This window comes from Gopherus flavomarginatus, chromosome 2 (genome assembly GCF_025201925.1).
Source record: "Gopherus flavomarginatus isolate rGopFla2 chromosome 2, rGopFla2.mat.asm, whole genome shotgun sequence".
Lineage (NCBI taxonomy): Eukaryota > Metazoa > Chordata > Testudines > Testudinidae > Gopherus > Gopherus flavomarginatus.
This window is the reverse complement of record NC_066618.1, coordinates 207,298,537-207,312,217: the sequence shown is the minus strand read 5'-3', so window position 1 is coordinate 207,312,217 and position 13,681 is coordinate 207,298,537. Positions and strand designations below refer to the sequence as shown.

The 13,681-nt window shown below is 46.1% G+C and overlaps 1 protein-coding gene across 4 annotated transcripts in view; it reads left to right on the top strand.

Moving 5' to 3' along the window:
* The window catches only part of GNAL (G protein subunit alpha L), a 314,416-nt gene that overhangs the window by 286,556 nt on the left and 14,179 nt on the right, over positions 1-13,681 (top strand). For all 4 annotated transcript variants that reach the window (XM_050942158.1, XM_050942160.1, XM_050942159.1 and 1 more), the window contains 3 exons: positions 8,980-9,053; positions 10,826-10,884; positions 11,306-11,426. In XM_050942158.1, the coding sequence (XP_050798115.1) occupies positions 8,980-9,053; positions 10,826-10,884; positions 11,306-11,426 (254 nt within the window). The remainder of the gene's footprint in view (positions 1-8,979; positions 9,054-10,825; positions 10,885-11,305; positions 11,427-13,681) is intronic.

The window sequence follows — 13,681 nt, the reverse complement described above, 5'->3', positions numbered from 1 at the left end:
GAAGGAGAAGGATTTCTATTTTTCTTCCCCTTTTCCTCCAACCAACACCTATTTCCCATAGGCAATGCCTTTTATCTATTGTTTGTGGGACTATAGGTTGACCTCTAGTTTCATGCTGAGACACAGATGCATCATATGGATTTATTATATCATTTATACCACTGTGAAACTAGAACAAATTTGTTGCTTGTTCAATTGGGACTGGGCACTTGGGGTTAAATAACATGTATGTGCATTTAAATTTTTAAACTTTATATTTCAGGATCAGTCTTCAGAGTGACATTCCTTCTCTGTAGCTACTGAAAGTAACGTTAGGCAGGCCACTCTTTTTTCTATTTTTTCTATTGTTTCATTATATTTTGTTATGGCACCCAGAGGCCTTCCAGCAGGGGTACCAAAAATTTGCCTGTCAGTCACATACTCCTCTCTCAGATGCCTTGATGCTATGTCCATTTAGCACTCCTGTGATGTAGGCTAAAGTATTTGTGTTTTTTCATTACTTGTATTATGGTAGCACCTACAAGTCCCAACTGATATGAGGGGCCTCATTGAGATAGGTCTTACATACACATAGTAAAAGAGTGTCCTGCTTTGGAAAGCTCGCAGTGTAAATAGGCATATATGGGGTGAGAGATAGAAAGTATTGTCTCATTTTACAGTTGGGTAACTGAGGCACAGAGAGATTAATGGACTTACCAAAGGTCATACAGGAAGTCTATGGCAGAGCGAGGAATGGAATCCTGGTCGCCTGTGGTTGAGGGCCTTAACCATAAGACTATCCAGATTCTCCAAGAGATATGCGGCTGTGCAAAGGAATTATAACTAAGGCTAAGATTTTGTCATGGTTATTTTTAGTAAAAGTCACGGACAGATCACGGGCAATAAATAAAAATTCATGGAAGTTGTGACCTATCTGTGACTTTAACTGCTGCGGCTCCCTGGTTTCCCCTGCCACTATGGTGGCTGGGAGCTGTGGGGTTCCCCCTCTGCCCGCAGCAACTGGAAGCTGCAGGGTAACCATATTTCCTAAAAAGAAAACGGGATACCCCCAGCTGCTCACCCAAGGCACCCCCCTCCCCTCTGCATGAGATTGTTGCCCATTGCTGAAACTCTGAGGAGGGCTTAGGAGTCTATTTCCTGTCGCTGGAACCTTGCAGGGGGGCCCCCTGTCGCTGTTGTCGCCTGTTACTGGAAACCTGCCAGGGCCACATTGGCTGCTAGTTCCAGAGTCCTGCAGCCCCTGGAGCTGAAGCAGAGAATATCATGTAGGTCTCTGGAAATCATGGATTCTGTGACTTTCATGACCTCTGTGACGTAAACATAGCCCTAATTATAACTATAGTATTTGTAAACAGTATTCACAAGGCAAAAATCATACAGAAGAATGAATACAAAATAGAAATAGAATATGCAAACAACAGGTTACTAAAACTGTCTGAGAAGATGATGACTTTGCAGCTGGAAGGTGGCTTCAGAGCAGGTTAGCCTTCATAAGACTTAAAGACTCATTCCTAGAATCATGACCTGACTTCTGCTTCAAGCTTACTGGTGCAACTGGGGAGACATAGGCAAAGAGGGAGCCTCACTCTTTGGTTTCACCATCTCCTTAGGCCCATTTGTTCCTCTGGAGCCTTTCTGCACACTATGCTGTCATTCTTGATGGCTTTATTATAGCTGGAGTTGGTAAGGACTCCTATGCTTAGGTTGCCTAACGCTTGTTAGTATATATAGTAGAAAGTTATGTTCCGAGGTTTTTTTTATTTGAGCAGTTCTCACACATCCATTGTTTGCAGAAGGTCTTTGAGATTTGGAAGAGAGAAAGGCTTTCTTTGGGCAAGACAAGTGTCTTTATCCCCTAAAATTCCATTCAAGTTTTTCTGAGAGAGAATTTATAAAAATCATCATTTCTCTTCTATTACTTGCATTCCTCAGGAAAATGTTGGCAGCTGGGCTACTGGGAAGTGTCTGATAACTAAGGCTGTGAGTCTGTCACAGAGATCTTTCCGTGACCTCTGTGACTTCTGCAGCGGCTGGTGCTGGCTCAGGGCCTGGCCTGAGGGGTTGGAGGGTGCGGGGGTGGGGGTGCTTACCTCAGGGTGGGGAGCTCCCCAGCTCCCACTGGCATAGCCCTGAAGCTCCTAGGTGGAGGAGGGGCCAGGGGACTGAGTCCTCATGCTGCCTGTGCCCGCAGGCCCTGCCCACAGTGGTTCCTGGCCAATGGGAGCTGCATAGCCAGTGCTTGTGGCGGGAGCAGTACGCAGAGCCTTCTGGCCCCTCCATGGCCTAGGAGCTGCAGGGAAATGCAGAGCCGGGTAGGGAGCCCCTGCCAACCCCCTGCCCCCAGCACCATCGGGGTCCCTGGACCACACACTGCTGCCTGGCCACCTCCCCCAGCACCCATGGCACCTCCAGACTGCCCCACCCCAAGCACCCGCAGCCCCCCGCCCAAGTTTTAGTTAAGGGTATATAGTAAAAGTCATGGACTGGTCATGGGCCATGAATTTTTGTTTTTTTACTAAAAATACTCATAACTAAAACATAACCTTACTGATAACTACTCAGAGCACCTGTAGCGCTGGCTGTTGGAGGGAAGAGAAAGAGACCAGGTTGGGCTCCCCTCCCCAGACTCAGTACACAGCCCTAGTTGCCCATTTCCCTCCCCTCTTCAGCTTGTAGCACTACAAGTGGGCTTGAAGCTCTCTTAACTCATAGGGTGATGGGGAGTGAGAGAACTGGGACAGGCTTGCTCCAACCAGTCCCTGGCCACAGCAGCTCATGCCATCTTCCTAGGGCAGCACATGGTACAGGACTTACCCCGTCTCCTAGGCGGGAAGAAGAGAAAGAGGGAGAGGTAGACCAGGCTTCTTCCCACCTCAGAGAAAACAGCCATCTTCTGCTGCCAGCTACTGTAGTTAATTGTGTAGCTCAAGTCATAGCAGTCTGGGCTGCAGTATTGGAAAGTTCAGGGTTCAAACCCAATGATAAGGATAAGTTTGTACAATTCTTTTTGAGTGCTGTCCCTGTGGGTGCTCCACTTCAGGTGACGGTGCCTCTTGGCACCATTGATTGAAGATTTTCAGTAGCAGTGCCTGGTTGGGCTGCACGTGCGCAGCAGCTGTCTCGCGGCCGTTGGAGTCTTGGTCAGTGTGCACATGGCCCATATCCCTCAGTTCCTTCTCAACCGTCCTCGGCTGAAGATGGAGCTTGGAACAGTGCGATATCTTCTCCTCTTCCTGTAGTTAAATAGATAGAAATACCTGTTAGATATATTCCCAGTTCTAGTGTAATTAAATAGTTGCTAGTAGTGTAAAAAAAAAAAAATTTCAGTTCAGTTCTCCCTTTGTTCACGTCTGCCTCAGGGACACGAACTTTCCTTAGAAATGCCAGGATCCCCTGGCTTCAAGAGATGGGGCTCCTGCCACAAAGTGATGCCAAGATCTGACGGGCACTCTGTGCATGAGGTGCCTTGGTGAAGCACACATACCATCTAAGTGCACTCACTGTAATAACTGCAAGCCCGTCGTGACTGGGATCTCCACCTTATAATGATCCTTATGGAGCAGTCGCTCCAACCAAGTTCTGACGGGGATGACCAAAAGTCCACCACAACCACTGGCACCACAGCAATTCTTAACCCAAAAGGACATTACTGTGGCATCCATGCCACAATCTCCTCTCCTCAGCACTGATGGCTCACCGATTATTACTCAACCCATGTCTCCCACAGCCCGTTGATGTTCACCAACAGCGAGAATGAGGAGCAGGATCACTCCCTCATTCTTCATAGAAAGGGAATGGGGGGGCTCACTAAAACCAAAGAACTGTCACATGTGACCACCTTACCCATGGTTTGGGCAGTTTTGGATGTGCCCTTCCATGGGTTTTCCCATGCAGTGGCTGCTGTGGGACCCATGGACGACATACAAGGCCCACTACACACGAACCTCTTCACCACCCAGGGGAGAATGATGCTCTCCACCAGTGTCTCTGCTATCTACAATATTGGTGGCCCCAGAAGAGACGGCCAAAGAACCACAGGAGGAAACAGGCACCAAGAACTTGTCGCGCGCATATAACTTGTCCTCTTCCCCCCACAAGGCCATCATGCCGCCCCTTCCAACGCTGGCAGATGATTTCAAGCAATTCCAGGAATTGTTTTAAAAGATAGGCATTAGCCAGGACATTCCTCTAGAGGAGGGCCTGGAGAACCAGCACAAGTTGCTGAAGATACTACAGCCATCCTCTACTGCCAAATTCGCCATCCCCATAAGTGAGGCGATCCTAGAGCTGGCGGAGACAGTATGGCAACAGTATGGAGAAACCAGCCACTGCCTCGACCCCCCCCCCCCCCCCCGACGTGCAAAAGAGCAGACAGGAAGTATTATGTGCAGACAGGAAGTATTAAGGAATGGATTTTCTTTTTTCCTACCCTCAACCAAATTCTCTCATGGTGGAAGCTGCAGCTTATAGGGACAAACAAACACAACACAGGTCAACATCCCAGGATAAAGACCACAAATGCCTGAGCCTCAAGTTATACACCTCTTCCACCTTGTAATTTTGTATTGCCACTTACAGCACTCTCCTGGCAAAATATGATCACAATAATTATGCCAAACTCTTCGAATTTACCACTGACCTCCCTGAGGACAAGAACACACAACTCAAGACCATACTTGTTGAAGGACAGCTGGTCTCGAGAACTGTCTTACAAGCAGCCCTGGATATGACCGATATAGCTGCCCGTATCACTGCTGTGGGTATCATCATGTGTAGAGCTTCCTGGCCCTCGTCCTCCGGCGTACCCAAGGAGCTGCAATTGAAGTTAGAGGATCTACCTTTTAATAAGGACAAACTATTCGCCATCAAAACAGATGAAGTTCTACATACTGTGAAGGACTCACATGCGACCTTACACACACTTGGCATATACACTCCACCTCAGGAGAGGAAGAGATACCAGCCCTACCAGTTCCCTAGGGATCATCCATATACCTGCCCTCAACCCAGTCCATATGACTCGGGCAGACAAAGGAACAGACTACCTTGGTGCCAGCAGGCACAACCACAGCAATCAGCACCCCAACCCACTGGAAACAAACTTCAGTTTTGAAGGTTTGGTCGAGGGTTTGAATGACCTTCCCATGACACCAGCGCCTATCTGCCCGTTTGGCCACCGCCCGCTACATTTTTACAGATGTGGGAGCACATCACTCAAGACCATTGAGTCTTAGAAATAGTTCAATCGGGCTATTCCATCGCCTTTACTTCTTGCCCCACTACCCTACCTCCCTCCCTGCCCCTCTTCAGGGACCCCTCTCACAAGCACCTTCTGAGGCTGGAGATAAATCGTCTCTTCCAGCTGGGTGCCATGGAACCAGTACCAACACAATACAGCCTGAAGGGGTTTTATTCACACTATTTCCTGACTCAGAAGAAAAGTGCGGGGTGGCGCCCGATACTAGACCTCAGAAAACTCAACAAATTCACACTCTCCCAAAAATTCAAGATGGTCACCTTAGGCACAATAATCCCAGCACTGGAGCAAGGGGACTGGTTTTCAACCCTCGACCTACAAGATGCATACTTTAATTCACTATACACCCAGCTCACAGATGATTCCTCCAATTCACGATCATTTGCAATACAGAGTGCTCCCATTTGGACTGTCCACCGCACTGAGAGTCTCCAAAACCCTTGCAGTAGTTGCGGCATATCAATTCAAACAAGGGATCATAATTTTCCCATATCTGGACAATTGACTCCTCAAAGGACGCACGTTCACAGAGACAGAAACAAGCACCCATCTCTTCCAGAAACTGGGACTTCAACTCAACGTGCAGAAGTCAACATTAGTACCCACGCAGCAGTTAGACTTCATCGGGGCACACCTTAACTCAGTTCCAGACAAAGCTTTTTATCCCATACCAGATATCAGGCTATGAAACACCTGATAGACAACGTCTCCATATGCCCACGGATTGAGGCGAGGACCTGCTTACAACTATTAGGACACATGGCTGCCACCACATTCATGGTAAAGCATGCCAGACTACATATGCAGTTTCTCCAAGGCTGGCTGAGTTCAGTGTACAGACCCACCAAATACAGCCTGAACAAGCTCATTACGCCACCTCCCAAAGTCCTAGAATCCCTGCAGTAGTGGACCAAACCAGAAAACCTATGTGTGGGTATTCCCTTCCAATAAACACCACCATTGATCATGATCACAACAGATGCCTCCCTACTGGGCTGGGGGGCGCACCAGAATCACCACGCAGTACAAGGCAGGTGGTCACCATCCAAGACACGCCTACACAGAAAGTTACTGGAACTCAGAGTGGTGAGAAAGCCTGCCTTCATTTCCTGTCTCTCATAAGAAATGAATCTATAAGGGTGATAACAGACAACGTAGTGTGCATGTTTTACATTAACAGACAGAGGGGGGCTCGGTCCCATTCCCTCTTCACCGACGCCATGAGACACTACATTGACATCTCAGCTTCCTGTCTCCTGGGATGTTTAAATACCACATCTGACACACTAAGCAGACACTTTTCGCAGGAGCACGAGTGGGAATTGAATCATATGATCTTACAACAGATCTGCTACCAATGGGGATTTCCCTCTGTCGATCTATTTGCCACAGTGCAAAACCACAAATGCCCACAGTTCTGTCCAAGGCGGGACTCAGTCCCTGATCTCTGGGGGATGCTTTCCTAATTAGTTGGGACAAGATACTCACATATGCATTCCCTCCCATACCTCTGATATACAGAGTCCTACACAAAATCAGGGATGATAAGGCCAGGATCATCATGATTGCTCCAGCATGGGCCAGACAGACCTGGTACCCTTACCTTCTGCACATGTCAGTTTGTCCTCCACGGATCCTCCCAATGAAGTCAGACCTCGTGTCACAGGCCAACAGCCACATCATCCATCCGCAACTGGAGAAGCTCCATCTGAAGGTGTGGCTGCTCCATGGTTCCATTTATACAAGTTAACCTGTTCAGAACAAGTCAAACACGTGTTAATGAACCATAGACATGAGTCCACGTGTAAGACCTACCTACAAAAATGGAAACGCTTTTCCACATGGAGTCTTGACAAACACCTCACTCCCTGCACTATGCCCCTACCCATGGTGCTAGACTATTTTCTAGAGCTTAAGAACTCAGACCTATCCCTAAGCTCTATCAAAGTCCATCTCTCGGCAGTTAATACCTTCCATGACAAGATTGATGGGTTCTCGACATTTACACATCCAATCATGAAACACTTCTTAGCTGGCCTCCAGAACCTTTACCCCAAAGTACACTCTCCCACATCCATGTGGGATCTGAACCTAGTCCTCAATGGACTCATGATACCCGCATTCAAACCACTAGCCACCTGCTCCTTACAACACGTCAGTGAAGGTGGCATTCTTAGTGGCCATCACATCCGCTAGAAGAGTTAGCAAGATTAGTGCACTGATGGGCAATCCCACCCTACATGGTCTTCGTCTACCTTCCATATCAACCAATCTATTCATCTCCCTGCATTCTACCCTAAACTGCACAAAACCTATAAGAAGCTTCATTGCACTCCTGGATGTTAGGAGGGCTATAGCCTTCTACTTAAACAGAACAAAACCTTTTCGTAAATCCCTGAGATTGTTCATTTCGATGACAGAATGATCAGAAGGTGCTGCTATATCCAAGCAATGCCTTTCCAACTCAATATGCAATTGCATCTGCCTGTGTTACCAAACACACAACATACAGTTCCCTACTGGGATTAGATCCATTCTACTATGGCCATGGCAACATGCATGGCATTCCATGTGGAAATTTGCAAAACTGCCACATGAACATCAGCGCATACCTTTGCTAACCACTCTGCCATCACTCAAGACTTTAGGGCAGATGCCACACTAGACCTCACAGTCCTCTCTACTTCTACCATTCACATAACTCCAAAGCCCCCCCAACCATAATGGGTACTGCTTTACATTCACCTGAAGTGGAGCACCCACAGGGACAACACTCGAAGAAGAAGAGAAAGTTACTCATCTTGTGCAGTAATTGAGGTTCTTCGAGATGGTGGGTGTGATTGCTCCACTACCCACCTTCCTCCCCTCTACTTTGGAGTTCGTTGTGAGGATTCTACGGTAGAGAAGGAACTGACGGATGTGGGCCGTGAGACAGCTGCTGCACACACGCAGCCCGACCAGGCACTGCTATCAAAAATCTCCGATCAACGGTGCTGGAATGCACCGTCACCTGAAATGGAGTACCCATAGGGACCCACATCTCAAAGAACCTCAGTTACTGCGCAAGGTGAGTTAACTTCTCTTGCACATGGTAGAATTTTAAAATATTTTTCCTTTAAAAAACCCTAGGAAATTACATTAAAAACTATGTTAAGAATATCATTTGTTTTAAAGTTAAGTAGTACTCGAAAGATAGGAAATGCCAGGTTTGCAGCTGTGCATATTACCTTAATTCTGCCCCCTTGTTAGTTATGATACAGTCTTTAATTACATGATCACATACTATTTTTCCCTAGGACTCATCTCATTCAGGGCATAAGAGGGGCAGAATTCAGGTTGTATAAGCAACTGTAAATCTGGCATTCCCTAACTTGTGAGTGCTTGACTTTGCAACCTAACATTTTAAACTTATTTTTATATAATTTAAAATACATTATCCATCTCACATGTGCAACTTTAGACAATCATCAGTAACAGACTTCAATATGTGCTTAGTGGACGAAAACATCCGACATCCCCCTGCTTCTACAAAGTCAAGATCTAGTTATGTTATTTGTATACTGATTGTGTGAATTTGCAGGTAAATGCTTATAAACAAGACAGATTTTACTTTATTTAAAATAAACATCAAGGATTTTCATCTAAAGGAGTATTCCATGCTTTTCAAATCAAAATAAGGGGGTAAAAATGTCATTCATCTGTGTCTATTTTCTTATTTCTAGGATCTATTAAGATGCAGAGTTTTGACATCAGGGATTTTTGAAACAAGATTTCAAGTAGATAAAGTAAATTTTCAGTAAGTGTATTAGCAATAATTTATGGTTATTGTACTCACTTTGAACCACTTGATTCAGATGTCCCTACCTCACATTTTTTATATTGTAGCTATTGTAGGTCTTCCAACCTCTTTGTCTTTATAGGACACAATGTAATTGGCTTTTACTCAAAAAGAAAAGAAAGCTGAAAACTGTAGTAGTGTCCCCTCATGTCTTTCTATCCTAAGGTGTATCTGTGGTGGATGTTGCTTATTATTTCATTTCATAATGTTTGTGTAATCTTGTCAATTTACACAGTACTTTCTTTACTTTCTTTGGCATCTATGCAGACTTCATTGGGAATATTTGCATCAGCAAGGGTTTGAAGAATTAGGCCCAAAGAAATAAGCCTCTTCTTGTTCTGAAGAGCTGTAATCTATGAATTTTGAGGTTTTATATCAGTGGTGGGCAACCTGGAGCCCACAGGCTGCATGTGGCCCATTAGGGTAATCAGATTGCGGGCCACGAGGCCTCCACTTCCCACATCTCCCATTGGCCGGGAATGGTGAACCACGGCGACTGGGAGCTGCGGGGGGCCGTGCCTGCGGACGGTCAACGTCAGCAAAATGTCTCATGGCCCACAATCAGATTACCCTAATGGGCCACATGTGCCCTGCGGGCCGCAGGTTGCCCACCACTGTTTTATATTGTTTCCCTATTAAAGTACACACAATTTTTTTCATATGCCTCATCAGGCTGCTTGTAGTTTTTATTTTTAACCAAAATATTTTATCAATATCATGCCTCTGAATTTTAACTTCCCCACTGAGTGTTGGAAATATTCTGAAACTTGTGCCTGTTAGAGCACAGTGAGTCCAAACATTTTGATGGCAAACCTATAAAAGGGTCTCACACAAAACCTCAGCCACATATAGTTCTAAAGCAGAGGTCTCAAACTCCTGGCCCGCAGGCCATCTGCGGCCTGTGAGCCTCCCCAATGTGGCCCCCGGGGCTCCAGCAGTTTGGGGCCAGATCTCTCCCTTGGCCATACCACCCCCAGGGGCCCCAGCAGCACAGCAGAGCTGAGCGGCGTCTGCCTGCTTGCTCCAGTGGCTACCGGCCCCTCCCTGTGGTCCAGGGGCGGGGCTGTGCCTCCATGTGCTGCCCTACCCTGAGCGCCCCTGTGGCCAATGGGATGCTGCGGGGGCTGTGCCTGGCGCAAGAAGTGCACAGAGGCCCCCCGGCCTGCCTTGTCTTAGATCCCCAGATAAGCGCCACACCCCCACACCCCTCCCAGAGCCTGCACCCACAGCCCCCAAACTCCCTCCCAGAGCCTGCACCCCAGACCCCCTCCCCCACCCAAACTCCCTCCCAGAGCCTGCACCCCAATCCCCTATCTCAGACCTCCTCCCCAACCCAATCTCTGCCCAGAAACTTAGGCAGGTTGGAGTTTTTTGGGGAGCGGGTACTGGGCAGCATGAGTGACATTGGCCCACTGGGAGGATTTGAGGACTTGCACTGGCCCTAAGGTAAATTGAGTTTGAGACCCCTGTCCTAAAGGCTTAAAAATCTATTTATCCTGCAGGAAAAGTGTGTTTCTGTAGAAATTCAGAGGAATTCTCCCAACAGGGCAGGGAAGATAGAATTATTATGTCTGCATGACATGGCAACACAATTTCAGGAACTCTTCTCCTTCAGGCAGTATTTCTTTGCTTTTGCCCTTAGATCTGTCAGACTGAACCCTAACCCTGCATGCTTCATGTGATTTTCCTAGTGCACACAAATGATATAACATCCTATGGCTTTTTAACAGCATGTTTGATGTAGGTGGCCAGAGAGATGAAAGAAGAAAATGGATCCAATGTTTTAATGGTAAGTCTGCACCACATTTTTAGCTTGAATCTCTTCTCTGCTGGGAGAGTTTCTGCTCTTAGAATTTTGGTTTACACTAAATTTAAATAAGCCAGTCTCTTTTTTTCAAAAACATCTGTGAATTTTGTATTATTTTATCAGTTCACTACATCTTCTCTTAAGTTTCTCTTACCAAATGAGGTGTTTACAGCAAAACAGTCTCATTTGAACATAGATTAAAACTGCACATCACCATGTGACATTAATAAAGGAACCCAACATCACATATAATTTCTTCCAACATAAATTAGAGTACACACTGCAGACGGAGTTGCGTGGTGCCTTTGTGTGACTGCATTAAAATATTACAACGTTGAGTTTGTTTGAGGTAAATGAAACATTCTGTTCTCTTTATTTTTTTTCTTTTGTGTGTTCCACCAAGATGTCACTGCTATAATCTTTGTTGTGGCCTGTAGCAGCTACAACATGGTAATAAGGGAAGACAATAACACAAACAGACTACGGGAATCCCTGGATCTCTTCAAAAGCATCTGGAACAATAGGTAAAAATAAATCTCTTTCTGGAGCATTAATGTAGTCAGTAATAATGAAATTAGTATTTAGCACATACATTTTTCTAAGCTTTGTTCAAGTATTAATTACTTAAACATTAGTTAATAATTTTAAAGGCTCAGTCAAGTACTTTTTCTATTTGTTATCTCTGTAGCAACTTATAGAAATTTCAAATAAAATATCTTTCCTTACCGACTGAAAAGAAGTTTGCCAGTTTAAGTTGCCAGTGAACATGTACTTCAGTGCATACAGTGATACCTCACTAGTGAGCAGGCCCCACTGCTATGTATTTAGATTTTTTTTGTTTACAAAATGTCAAGACAGGACCAGAATGTTCCCTGGTAACTGATCTTGAAGCACCACCAACTGCACTAACCCCTCCGCAACACCAGCTATGGCCCTGGAACAGGGCTATTGTACTTACAGTACATTGCTGCTGCTGCAGAGACAAGACTATGTCAGTTTCTTGGTATTCTAACAAGATCATAGAATGGAACAAGAAGCCAACAGTCCAGTTGGCCCACCAGAAGCATACAGATTCAGGCAGGGAGTGAGAAGGACTTTGGAAAGGTCAGCAGCCAGGTCTCAAGAGCTGCCACCACTTCTGTATTTCTGTAGTGCTAAGCTAAGGAAGCGAGTGAAACCCACTTCTGCCATCGCTGTGTTTGAATGGGGAAGATCAGGATGTTCTCATATTTCAGCTCCATCTCCCCCTCAGGTGGGAGCAGATACATTGAGGATGTCCTCTCATCCAGCAGTATGGTAGCAGTAGCAACAACCAACTTCATGCACGTTCACGGCATCAGTCTCAATACCACGAGCATACAGGCAGCGGCTCTCCTAAGAGTCGTCCCCTGAAAACAAGTCCAGTGGGACTGCACCCAGTTATAAGCAAGTAGCCCTCTTTAAGAACTTTAGCCACTGTTTGGGTCAAGGTTAGCGCATGACATGGGGCTTCATGATAGGTCCAGCTGACAGTATGATGTCATATTTCTTGTTCCCATCCCTAATACAACCACAAAATCTTGCAGGGCATCATTTCAAGCAGCTCCAAAATCTGTAGGGAGATTAATGTATGAAATTTGGAGTTTGTCATTTACTAAAGTGTGAAGTTACAAGGTTGTATTGTATGATAAGTATATAATTAGATATTTTAACAGCTACCACAGTTTCTCTCTCTAATCTAATTGTAGCATTCTTTTACATTACACTAATGTTGTAGTCTCTGTAAATGATAGATATGGTAACTAGCTAGCAATTGAATAGATTTCTAGTTGATAATAAGTAAAAATGAAATACAGTGTAAGATCATGAGAAGTTACAAGACTTGATCTATCTGTCTTTATGCTCCCAGGCGTGAGGTGATTGTCAGGGTATGTCTACACTACGGGATTATTCCGATTTTACAGAAACCGGTTTTTTAAAACATATTGTATAAAGTCGAGTGCATGCGGCCACACTAAGCACATTAATTTGGCGATGTGTGTCCATGTACCGAGGCTAGTGTCGATTTCCAGAGTGTTGCACTGTGGGTAGCTATTCCATAGCTATCCCATAGTTCCCACAGTCTCCCCCGCCCATTGGAATTCTGGGTTGAGATCCCAGTGCCTGATGGGGCAAAAAACATTGTCGCGGGTGGTTCTGGGTACAGCCTCACCCCTCCCTCCATGCAAGTAGCAGACAACCGTTTTGCACCTTTTTCCCTGGGTGAACTGGGCAGACGCCATAGCACAGCAAGCATGGACCCTGCTCAGCTCGAGACAGCAATCATGGACGTTGTAAACACCTCACGAATTCTCGTGCAGTCAATGCTTAACCAGGACCTGCAAAAGCAGTCAAGAAGGAGGCGGCTACGGCAGCGCGGCGACGAGAGTGATGAGGACAAGGACACAGAATTCTCTCAAACAGGCGGGCCCCTGCGCTTTGAAGATCATGCTGGTAATGGGGCAGGTTCTAGCCATTGAACACCGATTTTGGGCCCGGGAAACAGGCACAGACTGATGGGACCGCATAGTATTGCAGGTGTGGGACGATTCCCAGTGGCTGCGAAACTTTCGCATGCGTAAGGGCACTTTCATGGAACTTTGTGACTTGCTTTCCCCTGCCCTGAAACGCCAGAATACCAAGATGAGAGCAGCCCTCACAGCTGAGAAGCGAGTGGCGATAGCCCTCTGAAAGCTTGCAATGCCAGACAGCTACCGGTCAGTCGGGAATCAATTTGGAGTCGGCAAATCTACTGTGGGGG